General features: G+C 55.0%; 1 protein-coding gene across 3 annotated transcripts; it reads right to left on the reverse strand.

Annotated features, from left to right (window-relative positions):
- Window positions 1-7,975: 7,975 nt before the first annotated feature.
- LOC128810740 (C-type lectin domain family 2 member B-like) lies at window positions 7,976-11,987 on the reverse strand. Of its 3 annotated transcripts, none has more exons than XM_053983847.1 (6): window positions 11,870-11,987; window positions 10,853-11,067; window positions 10,375-10,473; window positions 10,094-10,272; window positions 9,803-9,903; window positions 7,976-8,041 (listed from the first exon to the last, which is right to left on the reverse strand). In XM_053983847.1, the coding sequence occupies exons 2-6, from the start codon at window positions 10,998-11,000 to the stop codon at window positions 7,984-7,986; spliced, it is 585 nt and encodes a 194-aa protein (XP_053839822.1). In that variant the 5' UTR covers window positions 11,001-11,067; window positions 11,870-11,987; the 3' UTR covers window positions 7,976-7,983. The 3 variants fall into 3 exon arrangements, with proteins under 3 accessions (XP_053839822.1, XP_053839821.1, XP_053839820.1); XM_053983846.1 differs by lacking the exon at window positions 7,976-8,041 and adding an exon at window positions 8,083-9,001 and having other exon boundaries at window positions 10,094-10,269; XM_053983845.1 differs by lacking the exon at window positions 7,976-8,041 and adding an exon at window positions 8,083-9,001.
- Window positions 11,988-14,792: the final 2,805 nt, after the last annotated feature.

Here is a 14,792-nt window from a genome sequence, read left to right on the forward strand (position 1 = left end):
CCGCCAGCGCCGAAAGACGCTGCCGAAGCCGCGCCGCCCGCTCCGCTTGGGCTGCCGGCGTGCCACGCCGCGGGGGAAACTGCACCCCCCGCGCCGCTCGCTGCGGGCGGGGAGCGCCCGCAGGGCACAGCGGCTCCCATCGCCGCGCTGCCTGAAGCCGACTCAGCAGCGACTTCGCCCTGTGATTCACCGCCGCCGGCAGAAGCAGGCAGCCTTGTGCTGGACAACACATCCAGCCTGTTTGTTTCAGAGGCTGCATCCAGCCCACCACTCCCTCCGCTTCCCCCAGACTGCCCCGAGCTCTGTCCCACTGAGGCAGAGGCAGCGGGAGCGAACACCGGCTTGGTCCGCAGCAGCGCCACTGCTGCTGCTACCGTGGCTGGGGATGGGGGTGGAGCCGCGATTCAGTCCATTGTATCCCGCGGCAGGACAAACACACTGAACTGAGAGCGAGGAGCAGCCCCTTGTACTGGGCAGGCATGAGTGGTGCCAAGATCCCCAAAACCAGGGTGGAATTTTATATTCCCGGGAAAACCTCCCCTGTCCGCGCGTCCTGCTCCTGTTCGCAGAGCGGGAGAAGCGGGGTCCTTTGAAGCTGTGGCTTCATCTATGGCCAGGTGGGGTGGGGGGAGGGCGAAAAGCCGGAGGAATTGCCGGGATTCTTGCAGCCTGGTGGAGGCGTGCACCGAAATATAAAGTTAGAATAGGTCGTCCATCTGTGGGTGGCCATGGAGTGTCCCAGGGACCCCAGATTCAGGGTCCCCAAGTGATACCTATGAGAAGCTGGGGGGAGGGACCGAGCCGCGTGAATCTTGGCTCGGCAGAGAGCCTGGGCTCTCCGTGCCCCCGGCCAGGTTTGGGACGCTTGGCCCGGCCCCCTGGACCGGGTCCTCCGCCTCGCCGAGCACCGCAGGGTCCTAGAGGCCGCAGGTGCTGCTGGTTTTTCTTAAAAAAAAAAAAAAAAAAAAGGGAAAGAGCTAACAGCTCAAAGTACTGGAAAGCCACAACAGCCTCGGCCCAAGTGATTGAATTAAGGGCTGTGGCCATGGCATTTCATATGTCCCTCAAGTGGTTCATTGAGGACATGACTGCATGGGCCAAAAGCCTTGCATGATTCTTCTATCAAGTGCACACACCTTGCAAAAGCAATTTGATGAATGCCAGCCAAGGCTTGACCTGCTGCACCTTACTGGCTGGGATAAATCTCAGAGGCCTAAGGGCTTTGCAGCTGTGGCAAACAGATGTTACTCATCTTGCCAAATTCCAAATTTGGCTGATTTGGGTATGTGCAGATGTTGTTAATGCCTTCTTTTCTGTCATGTGGGCATCTGCTCACACTGGGAAATGTGCGGGGATTGCTGGACTCCAGGACGGTTTGGGTGGGTGGTGACGAAGGATCTCTGAGGCCCGGTCTTTAGAGCATAGGGTTTATTATAAAGGATGAAGGGCCCTGCTTAGAGTTGCTAGCCGCAACTCGTGGCAGGCCCGGGGAGAGCGGGGGGAGAGAGAGAGATGGTGCCAGGTGGGTGTCCCAGCAGGAAGGTCCGAGAGAGAGAGCGTCCGGTCCCTCGGCCACACCTTATCAGGGGGCTTCAAGGTGGGCTGGGACAGGACTTGGGCCAATGGGGTTACAGACATCGGATACTTCAGGGGAGGGTTACAGGTATGGGATGAACCATACATTGGGGGGTGAGACAGGACATTCCATTTGACCTTAGGATCTATCAGAAAGGGGGGATTGCATTATTGTTTTCGGGATGCTCAGTAATGAAGGTTTGGTATTTCAAACCTCGTTTTCATCTCGATATCTGTATTCTCTGATTCTTTTGCCAGGCCCTCATATTTATAGGGCCTTGCTATTTCATCTTCCCCAACATCTCCCCCGTTCTGATGAACAACTAAGATGCTAGATACTGTCTTACTCATTATGTTCTGCACACACTGAAGTATACAGGGTACTGCTACTAAAACTACAATTATCACTATCAGAATAATCAAACCTACTTTACAGAGTTCCTTTAGCCAAGGTGCAAAGCTCTAACCATCAAACAAATCGTCTAGCCAGGATGGATAGACAGATGGTATCAGAGCCTGAAGACTTGGCTAAAGCAACCCAGACATTCGTATTTGATTGACTTACAGGTAAAGCTTCACTACAAGAACTAAAACAAAAGAACAAAAGCAACATGTACGCGTGCAAACGATAAAACTTCATTCTTTTCTTGAGCTGTTCCTGGCAGATCACTTTCTCCTGATGATTCTGCGCAGCTCAGGTCTGGATGCTTGCTTCTTGGTTTGTACTTGTGGAAGTACTGGCTGATGTGAGGGTGTCAACGGGCTTCACGCTTTTTGCTGGGACCTTAGATGCAAGGCAGTTAGGATTTCAGTAAGTTTTTGGTCTCGTGCTTCTGCTCGTGCTGCCTGTGCTTTTGCTTGCGCTACTTGTGCTGTAAGAGCCCTTTCAATTTTCTCTCCTAGAGTTTCTCCAAGTTCATTTACTCGAACTGTTGCTACATGCTGTGGGCTCCCAATTTTGCTGCAGGCATCAATCATTTCAGGCACTGTAGGTCTTTCTTTTCCCAGGGCTTTGATGACTCTCTTGCATTCCACGTTTGCATTATTTTCAATGATGTCCCGTATCACTATTGGACGGGCTATATCATCACCGCATTGTCTTTCTGCTGCTTGGATCACCCGGTCCACAAATGAGGTGAATGGTTCAGATGACTCTTGACTAATTAGATTGTAGGCTTTTTCAAAAGTTCCTGCAGGCTGAACTTGCAAAAAAGCTTTGCGAGCCATCTTTTTTATGTCATCTAACACCATTCTGGGTAAATTCACTTGATTTTCATTCTGGTCATCCGGTGGGTCACCTATCAATTTAGACAGGGTGAGGGCACGAAGGTCTGCATCAGTACATTGTCTATAAGTGTTTAGTACCCCTGTAAGCAGTCTCTTCCATTTAAGTTCCCATAGTATATACTGTGAGTCTGTAAGAATTATAGCAGCAAGATTTTTACAGTCATTTGGTGTGAGTGTATGTCCTTCCAGGGTACTTTTCAGCAGTTGTCTAAAATATGGAGAGGAGATACCATTGTCCTTTATTGCTTTTCGCAATTCTTTCACCTCATGAGATGGGATAGCTGTCCAAGTTCTGGGACCACCGGCTTGCTGGCTGAATATCACAGGCAGTGCTATAGGGTTTAGGCTTTCCTCTTTGCAAATGTCACGTGTTATTTGATTCCAGTCTGTCAGTTGAAGATTGTCAGAACTTTTCTGGGGATTTTCTAAATTTGTGATTGATGCTGGTGACTTTTCAGCATTAAGAGGGTTGGCATTTGGAAATGCAATACAGTTCTCCATGTGTGTCACATTCGACCCTCCCCCTTCTCGTTGCACGGTTTGTGTGCTTGGTTGTAGTCCAGTCCTGCTTGGGTCAGGTGCAGGATGCGGTGGCTGCGGCACGGTACCCGGTGGCGATGGAGGCAGGTGAAGGGTGGCTGGAGGCTGCGTCTGCGCAGGAACTGCTGGTGGCTGTAGCGTTGGGGTTTCCAGAGGCTGTGCGAGGCGCGCTGCAGTGGGGGCCACTTGTGATGAGGCTGTAACAGGCTCCGGCTGGGCTGGTGGTGTGGGCGGAGACACTTGTAGATGCGGTGATCCCGGAAGTTCTGGCGACGCAGGCTGGTGTCCTGCGGCTGGAATTGGGAGCGATGGTGCTGGCGTGGGAGGGCACGGTGATGTCGGCTGGGGGTGGACTGCAGCATGGAGCGTGTGGGTGCCGGGAGGCTGGATCAAGGGCGCGGCGGAGGCGGCGTGGGGGGGGCGGCGGCGGTGTCGCGGCGTGAGGCAGGTCTTCCGAGGGTCGCAGGGACTGCGCATGCGGGGGGCGTGTCACGGGGTCCGCGTGGTGAGGCATCATGGCGGCCGCCTCGGGGAGCGCAGCAGGGACCGTCTCTGTGGCCACAGAAGGGAACGGCAGGGCGCCGCCGCCCGCAGGGGGTGGCAGCGCCGCGGCGTGTAGCCCCAGGGCACCCCTACGCGATGGGGGCGGGTCGGGCTGCGGCGGCGCCGCGGCGCTCCGAGCCGGCAGCGGCGCCGCAAACAGCGGTGCACTGGGGGGCTCGGAAGCAGGGGGCTGGGCTGCTGTCGCGGTTCCGGCGGTGGCCGTGGTCCCCGGCGCAGCCGCAGCGGTGGTAGGAAGGGGGGGGGCTGGCCAGGGATCGCCGCGGAGCGGGGACAGGGCGCTGGGAGCAAGCCGGCGTCTGTGCCGCGGAGCTCAGCGGCTGGTAGCTCGCAAGCTGGGCTGGAGCAGGGGCCGGGCGGTCGGGGAGGCACGGGACGATGGCGGTGGGCGTGTCTGAGGGGGGCAGTGACAACGGTGGGGGAGCCACCGCGCGGGAGGCGCGGGGCGGCTTGGCGGGCTGGACCGCTCCGTCCCGCGGCACAAAGGACGCTGCCGTGTCAGCCTGCGCCGCGGCAGCGACGGGAGCATGAGCTGCTTGCAGAAACGTGGCCGCGTGACTCTGCAGGAGGCCAGCGATGGCTGTAGCCACAGAGACACAGCACATGGCTGGGGGAGCGGCGGGACTCGCGGGGGGGAGGGGGGGTACAGTCGGGGCCGCGGGGGGAGGGGGGGCCGGGGCCGGTGCAGCGCCAGCAGCGGGGGGTGTTGCCGCGATCACATTGCTGGGCGGGCTCGCTGGGGCGGAGGCGGAGGAGGGGCCCGACACGGAGCGGGGGGGGCGAACCGCGCCAACCGGAGCAGCAGAAGTTAGTGGAGTGGGGGGTGCGGGGATGGAGGGGGCAGCGGGAGGGGCCGCGGGGTCCGGTGGGGGGGGCCGGGGCAACGGACGCCGCGACCGCATGGGCGGGGGGAGGGGCCGCGGGGTCCGGTGGGGGGGCTGGGGCAACGGACGCCGCGATCACGAGGGCGGGGGGAGGGGCCGCGGACGCCGCAGCCGCGTGGCGCGGGGGGGAGGCGGGGGGCGTGCCGCGCTGCGGACTCGCGGCAGCGTGGAGGGGATTCTCGGGGACAGCGTGGCCAGGCTGAGCGGCTGCCGCGGGCGTTTGCTGTGCAGCAAAGAGCTCAACCAATGCTTTGCACGCCGGGAGAAGGGGAACGCCAGTCAAATCCCGGCGCGAAATATCATTAAAGAGTCTATTTCCAACTGAGTCCCAAAAGTCTCTGGTAAAGACGGCTGAACGGTCCGCATTCGGGAAATTAAGTACAGTCCATTCTAAAAGGTTTTTTAACTCTTGCTTAGGTAAAGTACTGTTACTGCAGCGTAAAGAATGCTTAAGTTCCTTATAGAGATCCCGATCAGGGGCAGAGTGGGATTGTCCCATTTTTGCACCAGTGTAGCTCACCTCGATATCGCAGGGGCAGGGTCCTCACTCAGAACTCCGACGTGGGGGGCTGGCCAGGCACTCCAGTCGACGCTCAGGACTCTGCTTGAGGTCCCCCTCAGAGCTCCGGTTTCAGGCGTCGCTCAGGAACGTCTTTCCGTGCTCGGGGCCTCCAGACTCCACTCAGAGCTTCAGTGCGGGCAGTGCAGAGCAGTGCTCGCCTGTGCTCAGTGCACGTGGCAGGGTGCCACGGCAAGCTTCCTCAGAGAGCTCTAGGTAGCTGCCGCACAGCAGCAGCCGCCTATGCTCGAGGATTGCCAGGCAAATTCCTCCAAGAGCTAGAGGTACTCGCTACCTTGTAACGAATTCCCCTGCTCGAGGATTGCCTCGGCAAAGTTACAGAGCTCCGGCTTCTACGCTGCTCAGCAACGATACGCCGTGCTCACGACACCGATTAGGAGGCTACAACTGGTTATTTAGTTACCGTCCATGGAGAAATCTCCCACAGGTAGAAAAGCTGAAGAGGTCTTCAGACACGTGGGGTTGCCGGTCTGTGGGGGTCGGTCTTCCTCGTTGGGCGCCAATCTGCGGGGATTGCTGGACTCCAGGACGGTTTGGGTGGGTGGTGACGAAGGATCTCTGAGGCCCGGTCTTTAGAGCATAGGGTTCATTATAAAGGATGAAGGGCCCTGCTTAGAGTTGCTAGCCGCAACTCGTGGCAGGCCCGGGGAGAGCGGGGGGAGAGAGAGAGATGGTGCCAGGTGGGTGTCCCAGCAGGAAGGTCCGAGAGAGAGAGCGTCCGGTCCCTCGGCCACACCTTATCAGGGGGCTTCAAGGTGGGCTGGGACAGGACTTGGGCCAATGGGGTTACAGACATCGGATACTTCAGGGGAGGGTTACAGGTATGGGATGAACCATACATTGGGGGGTGAGACAGGACATTCCATTTGACCTTAGGATCTATCAGAAAGGGGGGATTGCATTATTGTTTTCGGGATGCTCAGTAATGAAGGTTTGGTATTTCAAACCTCGTTTTCATCTCGATATCTGTATTCTCTGATTCTTTTGCCAGGCCCTCATATTTATAGGGCCTTGCTATTTCATCTTCCCCAACAAAATGGATTGTGACAAGTTGGATTGCCAGTCCTTTGGCAGACTGACAATGAGTTGTTACTATCTTAGAGTTGGTAACTGATTTCTTGAAATTTATACTAAGAGTTTGGAATCTCTTTGACTGTTCTGAGTCAATATCCAAATTGAGGTTTTGATTGATTGGAGTTGATAAGGCTCTTGAGTTGTGTTTGTTCTCTTTCCTGCAAGGGCCCTGCAGGAGGGCACAAACACCGCCTTTTCTTTTTTCTTTTTGTAAACAAGACGGAGGAAATGTGGGTATTCTCAGCTCAGTCGGAGAGAAAGAGAAAGGTTTTCTAACCAGGCAAGAGCCTGGAAAACAGTTGGGAAAGAATGTAAATAATTCTCTAATCTATCTTGTTATTCACATTGTTTATAGATATGTTCTGCTACTGTGTGTCATTCACTGCACACCAATGGTGTGACATGTTTTTACTCTAAGACCAATGAAATTAGTCTTCTCGATGTTCTCTATCTATAGAGTGGTACATTTGAAATAAAGAGAGTTCATTTTCTTAGCCTTCTGATCTGGAGTTCTCTGTTCCCGTCCTGCTCAACAGCGTCAGTCCATCTTCCCAAAGACCTGCCCTTTGATCCCAAATGTTCCCTGCTCCTCCTCCCACTGACTGTCAATCCCTCCCCATGCCTGCCCCTTTCTCTGGAAACTTCCCTGCCATTTTTGTATCCCTCGAGGCCCCATTGGTTTTTTTGAACGTGTTCTCCTCCTCTGTAATCCCCTATTGCTTTAAACATTACATCCCCCGCCTCCTGTTCCTCCCCCAGCTTTTCCCCGTTGGTTAAAGTTTTGTACCCTCGCCTGAGACCTCCCCCGTACAGAAGTTGAATGGTGGCTTTGGTCAGGGTCTTTCTGTCCCTGACCCCCCAGGGAATAAACACCTTTGGAAAACATGCAGACAACCTCTCCCTGTTCCTTGTCCCTGCCCTCGGCGCAGTCCTATCCCCAATGCAGTTTACTCGTGCCATAGGGCAGCTGTGCCCTACAGCCACACCCCAAATTCAGCAGCTTTGTAGGGGCGGCCCACTCTCGCCAACGGTGTCGGGAGTTAACCGGGCTGAAGAAATCAGCACCGCAGCACACAGGGACATGTGCAGAGCCAGGGCTCGCACACACAGGTACCTGCTCACCTGCACAGAGCTCCCGTGCACCACGGCATTGCCAGCAGCACACACCGTGTGCACCCAGCCTGCCCCAGCAGCACACCTGTGCTGCACAGACCCTCACCTGTGTGCAGACTCTGCCAGGGCACACGTGCCCCAAGCACGAGACCTGCCAGCGCGCAGAGCCCGAGCACAGCAACGTGTGCAGTGTCACACACAGCAACACACGCCTGTCCCACACAGAGCCAGGCTCACGGCTGCAGAACCCGGGCACGCTCACAAGCACAGAGCTGTGCACAGCCCCACTCACAGCTGCAGTGCAATGCAGCACACATGCACACGGCAGGGCACACAGCCCGTGCACACGTCAGCACATCCCTCTCACCTTCAGGCCAGTTTGTGATGACATCCAGGAGCCCAGGGCGATTTGGATCTCCCATTTGAGCTTGTTGTATAGTGATATAAATAACAAATACAGGTACTGGCTTTCACATTTATGTACTCACTTTTGTTTTGCAAGTTACTATTGATCACAAAAATCCGGACACAGTACAATTTGTAATTACCACTTTTGATACAGTATAATCTGTCAGTTTATGTATGCACTGTATAGCTTTTATAAATAGTGCTGTAATAGATACTATCTTAGACCATAGCATCATAGAGACTGTAAATGTTGAAATGATTGTTTCATGTAACTAACTCAGAAAAAGGTGTAAAATAATTAAGTGATTTCCCACATTCAGGGACTATTTTATCTGAAAGACAAGATCATAGAAAGAGAAACCAGAGGGGGAAAAAAAAAAAGGAGAAAAGAAGAATTTACTGGTTCTCGTTATCAGGGAATGAAAATACAACAAGACAGAAACACAAGAAAAAAAAAATCTTAGTTGAATCGACAAGATGGCAGAAAGACACTCTGTAATGTCACAGTATATAGAGAACATAATTTAAGTGAACCGTGTTCAAATAACCAATCATCCCAGAGAGGGATTTTATCCCTTTTATCCCTTAATAAACATCTATAAAAATTTCAAATGGAGATCCGTGTTTCTCAGATATAATGAGGGCAATCCAGTCACTGCAGGCAGCATGGGTGGCAGGATGTATTGCAGAGACTTTTCCTCTGAACCCCCAGCCCAGCGCTGGCACTGGGGATGAACAGGCACTGAGGTGACCCTGAGAGGAAGTGCAAGGCACAGGGAGCAGCTGAGGCAGGACAGCCCTGTGCTGGGCTGACAGCTGAAGCTGGCACTGCCCAGTGTGGACAAGGTCCTTTCTCCAGCCCTGTTACAGGGCAGCTTGGGCCTTGCTGCAGACATACGGCCGCTCATTTGAGCAGCTCATACTCCTGAATTTACGGTCAGCCAGGTACACACACTCGGAATTGCCCAGGACAGGAACCCTGCAGGGAAGAGCAGAGACAGCGCTGGTTCCCAGGTGTCTTAGGTTGGAAATAGGTGTATTCAATTGCCATCTGTTAGAGATGGGGCAGTTCTCTGCTGTTCATTGGGCAGTTTTCTTTATCTCTTCCACAACCAATCCCCCTCCAGGAGATATCTCCTGTTAATAGCCAGTGAGTGTCCCTGCATGGCTGATAAAATTCCTTCATCCCATGGGGAGATGCTCCACTCAGACAGAGGAGCCAAGCATTCGTACCTGGATACAATCTGACTCTTGAAACACCACAGCAGGCTTTGCCTGCTGCATTCCCAGAGGAGCAGCTTTCTTCTCCACTGCATTCCCAGGGAACACCAGGCCCATCTACACCAGCCCTGGACCTTCAGAGGAAAACTCCAACCTTGTCCAGGATCCGTGCTCCAACAGAACTACAGCTGACACTGCAGGAGGGCTGAGCCACCATGGAATGGGACTGCTGCCACCACCCTGATCCACAGGGTGCCAGGTCCTACTCTGACCCTGTCAGTAGTTTTTTTGTGGTTTTTTTTTTTTTTTTTCTGTTTGTACTACTACATTTGTATTTTTCGCCTTCCTAGTTGAGAACTGTTATTCCTATTCACATATCTTTGCCAGAGAGCCCAAACATTTAAAAATTATAATTCTTCAGAGGGAGGGGTTTACATTTTCCATTTCAGAGAAGGATCCTGACTTCCTTAGCAGAACACCCGTCTTTTCAAGTCCAGACACCAGGGGAACACCTTGTGCCTCTGCCCCCCCAGGCCCTGCCCGGCTCCCCGGCACTCACCAGGAGCTGTAGCTGCTGCCGTCCCCCCAGTGCAGGCGCTCGCCCCGTCTGCGCAGCCTGAGCCAGTAATCGACGTTCCCGCAGAGGTGGAAGAGCAAATCCTGCCAAGGAGAGAGGAGTGGGAGCTGCCCCGGCCCCTCGAGGGGACACGGGCCCAGGGCTGCCCCCGCACGCCGGGGCTCCTTCCCTGCAAGGCCCCGGCACAGGGCTGCACCCCCAGCCCTGCCAGCACCCAGCCCAGCCCCCAGGCTCCCCTCAGCCACCCCACACCACCCACAGCCCCTCACTCACCATTTCCTCATCCTTGAGAATGGCCAGGGAGGCCCCGAGCTCAGAGCACCGTTCCTGACCCTGCTCCCAGGTGCCGTAATCCCTTGACAAGTAGTAGCAGACTCCATTGTACCCAACCCAGCCACGGGGACAGCCCAGAACCAACAGCGGAGTCGCAGGTGTAAGTGGAAGCTGTGCTGCTGGAGGGGGAAGAGGAGAAGGTCTGAGGATTCCCCTCTGCAGGGAGCAGGGACCCCGCTCTGCCCCGAGGGGCTGGGCCCAGCCTGCTGCCCCTCCCTTACCTGACTGCACAGCCAAGGCCATCCCCAAAGCCAGCACCAGCACCAGGAGCAGCAGAATCAGCAGCGCCACGAGCACGGGATGGCACCTGAACCATTTACCTGGAACAGGAAAGAGCTGCTGGCTGCGAGAACCAGACCCGGCCCTGGAATCTGCTCACCCCGTGCCCAGGGAGCACAGGAGGGACCCCTCAGCCAGTGTGCCCCTCACTCAGCTGGCAGTCAGAGAGCCAAGAGCCTGGGCACAGCCAGGGACACAGCTGTGGGCACAGGCAGGGACACAGCTGTGGGCACAGGATGCAGCAGCAGAACTGCACAGCCTTGGGGGCAGCTGGGGCTCTTGCTTCCAGCCACTGATGGAGCCCAGCAGAGCACCAGGCCTCTTCCAGACATCGGGAAACAGCCACACACCTGCCAGCCCTGTCCCTGGGAGGTGACACTGTCCCCTCCCTAGAGGCCACAGGGGTGGCCCTGCACTCACCCGGGAATCTTCTGAGTGCATTCCCTGTTGCTGCTCTGTTCTCCAGAGCCTCCTTCACCACCCTATGAGTGGAGCAGAATTCACTCTCCTCCAGGTCACAGGCAGCATCTCTCTCCCTGAAACAAACAGCACCTTGCTCCCGACCCATCAGGAGTGCTGACAAATCCTTTCGGAGATCGCCTCGGGAACAGCTTTACACCCGCGGTGATGGCACCCTGAAAGGGACACGATGAGAGGTCACTGCTGGTCCCGGCCCTGCGGGACACCGAGGCTCAGCAGGGCGGTGCCAGCTCTGGCTGCGCTGTCCCCGCTGCCCAGAGGTGCGGCAGCAGCTGCGGGGACAAGCGCAGCCTCCGGGAGCTCTGCGGTCGCCGCAGCCCCGGCCCCTGTGGCTCTGCAGCCGCTGCAGCCCAACTCCGTGCCGGGACAGGCGCTGAGAGCGCCTGGCAGCTGCCGGATGCTGCCGGCGCAGGGCAGCTGCGGCTCGGAGTCCGCCTGCCGAGGAGCAAGAACCAGCAGGCCCGGGGGCTCACGATTGTCCCCCGCATTCCCTGCCCCGGCGGCTCGGAGCCCGGGGACACCGAGCGCCGGCACAGCCGCTTCGGCTCCCTGCCTGGGACCACGGAGCGGCTCCTCACAGAGAGAGAGGGCAGCGCCGAGAAGCCTCGGCCCCGGAGCAGGCAGCATGCGGCGCTTTCTGCCCCGCTCGGCGCCTGCAGCGCTCTGGGCTCTGAGGCACGTTCAAGTTCATCCCGGGCCAGCCCCGAGCCGGGCACGGACACCTCCCGCCCAAACAGCGGCCCCAAACCCGGTGCCATCGCTGCTGCGGCACCGGCTCGTCCCCAGCGATCCGGGCAAGGAGGAGAGCGCGGGCAGCCGCTCCCTCCGCGATCCCAGCGCAGGGGGGACACGGGGGAACCCGGCACAAGGAACTCACCAGAACCCCCCTACCCCTCAGCGCGGCCCCTCCGCCCGCAGCGAGCCCCGAACTCGAGCACAACCGACCGCGGGTCCCACCTGGGCTGGAGCAGCCTCCGAGCTCCGCCGCCGCCTCGCCGGGCTCCGGGCGCCGCCGCCGCTCCGCTGCCGGCCAGACACAGCGGGAGCGGCCGGTGCCGCCGGAGATTTGAGCCGATTTGATCAATCAGGGGGCGGGAGCGCTACCAATCGCGGCTCGGCGGCTTTGCTCCCCAATCCCCCCGCGGTCCCCTCTCCCCGGCGCTCCCCGCTCCTTCTCCCGGATCGGTTCCTTTACTGTTCTCTCGCCTCGCAATGCGCGTCGTTGCCAGCCCGAATTCGGGGATCTGAACCCGAGTCCCTTTCGCTCGGCTGAGCGCAATGCAAACCCTCTGCGGGTGTCGGCGCGGCCCGCGCGGGGCTGCCCCGCCGCATCCCGAGGCCCGTGCGGGGGCAGCTCGGCTTTCCCTGCGCGGCGCCGCCACTCGCCTAAGCCTGGCTTTCCTACTCCCGGATGGCTCGGCTTTCCCCACTCCCGGATGGCTCGGCTTTTCCCACTCCCGGGTGGGTGGCTCGGCTTTTCTCGGCGGCTCAGGTTTTCCTCGGACGACCTCACTCCCCCACTGTCGCTCCGCCCCTGCGGCGGGGCGAATCCCCCCGGCATTTGCCGGAAGGTCTCTGACTGCCTCTGTTTACTGAAGCCTCATGCACCGTGTTTTAGAACGCCTTAAAAATGCGTTGAAATGCTTTTTTAGAGTTAATCTTGTGTATTTTGTGAACTCTGGTTTCTCTGAGAATTGTTACTGGAGAGATTCAAAGCGGTAAATGCAGTGCCTTGTTATTATAATGTGCAGCATAGCACAATCTAATTTCATTAACAGAAATGCTGATAACATTTACTATATGGTATTACACTACATACAATCTCGAGAAGCTCCCGGTTTACTGGACAGTTTGCCAAATTCTACATTGTTGTTTCTTTCGCTACAATTGCACTTTCAAAGATCTTAGTAAATGTATGCTTCCTTAAAACTTGCACCTACCATGAGTTTTTCTCACGGTTAAATTACATAGGGTCAAGGTATTTGTTACACTTTTCTCATCCTTCCAGGAAATTCGTCATGCCATTATTTCAGCCACGGTTGGTTCACATTTTCGGTGCCTGTTGGTATTAATAGCATCAGAATAAGTTACATTTTGTTGTACCCAGAACTATTAAAGATATTGATTGTTAGTTCGGTTACATTTTCTTTGAGCATGATTTTAGTGTTGGTAAGATTAAGCAAAGTTAGATCTGAGTAATGTTATGTTTTATTACTTTATTGAGTTAATTTGGTTGAGAGTCATTTATGTTGAGGTGGATTTCTGTCAGGTTTGAGTGTTGCTGAGTTTGGACGAGATCAAGTTTCAGTTTTCTTCACTTCAAGCCATTTCATGTTCCAGTAGTATTAAGATCCGTTTTTATTCAGTATTAAAGAGGTGAACTTTAAGTTCTCTTAAGTATACCTCTAATTCTACTGAGGTGACATTGTATTACACTGCAATTAATTTTAAGTCCTAAGTTAATTTTGTTTAAGTATGTTTGTGTACATTGCAAGGTATAGTTATTTTCTTCTAGAGATAAGACGAATCTCAGTGAAACAGCTGTGATGAAACACTGATGAACACCTGCTTTTGGATAGAAGAGGATACAGTTTGTTGAGCCCTTGATCTTCTCGCAGATTCCACAGGTGTCAGTGCTGCACTGCCTAACAGGATCATTTGTTGTGATCTCTTCTGTTTTATCTTCCAGAGATAACACATGAGAGTGGCTGGTTGTTCTACATTATGGCTGTTATCCATTGTAAGCTGTTCAGTGTTTCATTGTTATGGATACATGAATGCTTGGAAGAATATTGTCTCAAATTCCTGAGACAGTTACTGTTGATATATTGTTTCCATAATGTGAATTCACTAATTTTTTAACAGGCGCTATTCATAAGATATGAATACCTTATTTATAACTGGCTTTTCATGAACTTCGACATATCTTTGTGTAACTACCTACAAGACACGTGTCCTTTTGGGATCTCTCTTTTCTGTTCCCTAGCTGCAGGTGCATCTCCTTGAACAGGCTGTCTACATCCGTTCCCTGCACTGCCTAAACAAGGAGTGCACAGCGCTCCTTCCCTCCCTGCCAGGGTTATTCTTTGAGCCTTGGAGAAAGGCTTTAAAGCAGCACAGAGCTTGTTAAGCACCAACAGCTTCATCAAAAATGCAAATCAATAGCCTGGGCAGAGCCTGACTTTAAAACCTGTTTTAAAACTGAATTAAAGAGCAGCTGCATTGCCAATTGACAAGATTAGAAAGGTTTCCTTAGCAGTTATTGAGATGACAAAGTAAGGGAGAGGACAGAGCATGGAGTGAGGGAAAGAAGGGGAAAACCTTCCTTTGCACAGTGGGTGTTTAACCATCATGGTCACATCTCAAGGACTTGTAGAAACCGTTCTAATCTCAAGAAAGGAAAAGCTTCCAGGATATTTTTTCATCTCAGCAAGAGCCTAAGGAAGCCTTCAGCAGCAGGAGACTGGGAGAACTGCAAGGCTGGTTTCTGGAGCAGAGGGAGCAGCGGGTGCTCCTCAAAGGCAGACCTTCACCCACAGCAGTCTGAAGGTAGAAAAACAAGGATACCAGAAAGCCCTAAGTGGGGAACGGGTTATCAAGGGTTTTCTAAGGAAAGAACAAGGTCTGGGACACAGGACCTGGAAGGTGAGAGAGGAAGGAAAAAGGGAGGCAGCTGAGGCCTCTTCGGATTCAAACAGAAAAGAGAAAAAAGGCAGGAGAAGGGAGGAGGGAAGAAAAGGCTGGGACTAAGTTATAACCCAGCCGGCACAGCCGCGTTGGGTCTCTGCCTGTGAGCACGAAGCCGCTCCTCGCACAGAGCGCAGCGCCGCCGCCGCCATCGCGCCGCTCCTCCCCGGGGGCGGAGCGCGGCCCCGGCGCG

The sequence above is a fragment of the Vidua macroura genome, chromosome 8, assembly GCF_024509145.1.
Source record: "Vidua macroura isolate BioBank_ID:100142 chromosome 8, ASM2450914v1, whole genome shotgun sequence".
NCBI classification, from domain to species: Eukaryota; Metazoa; Chordata; class Aves; order Passeriformes; family Viduidae; genus Vidua; species Vidua macroura.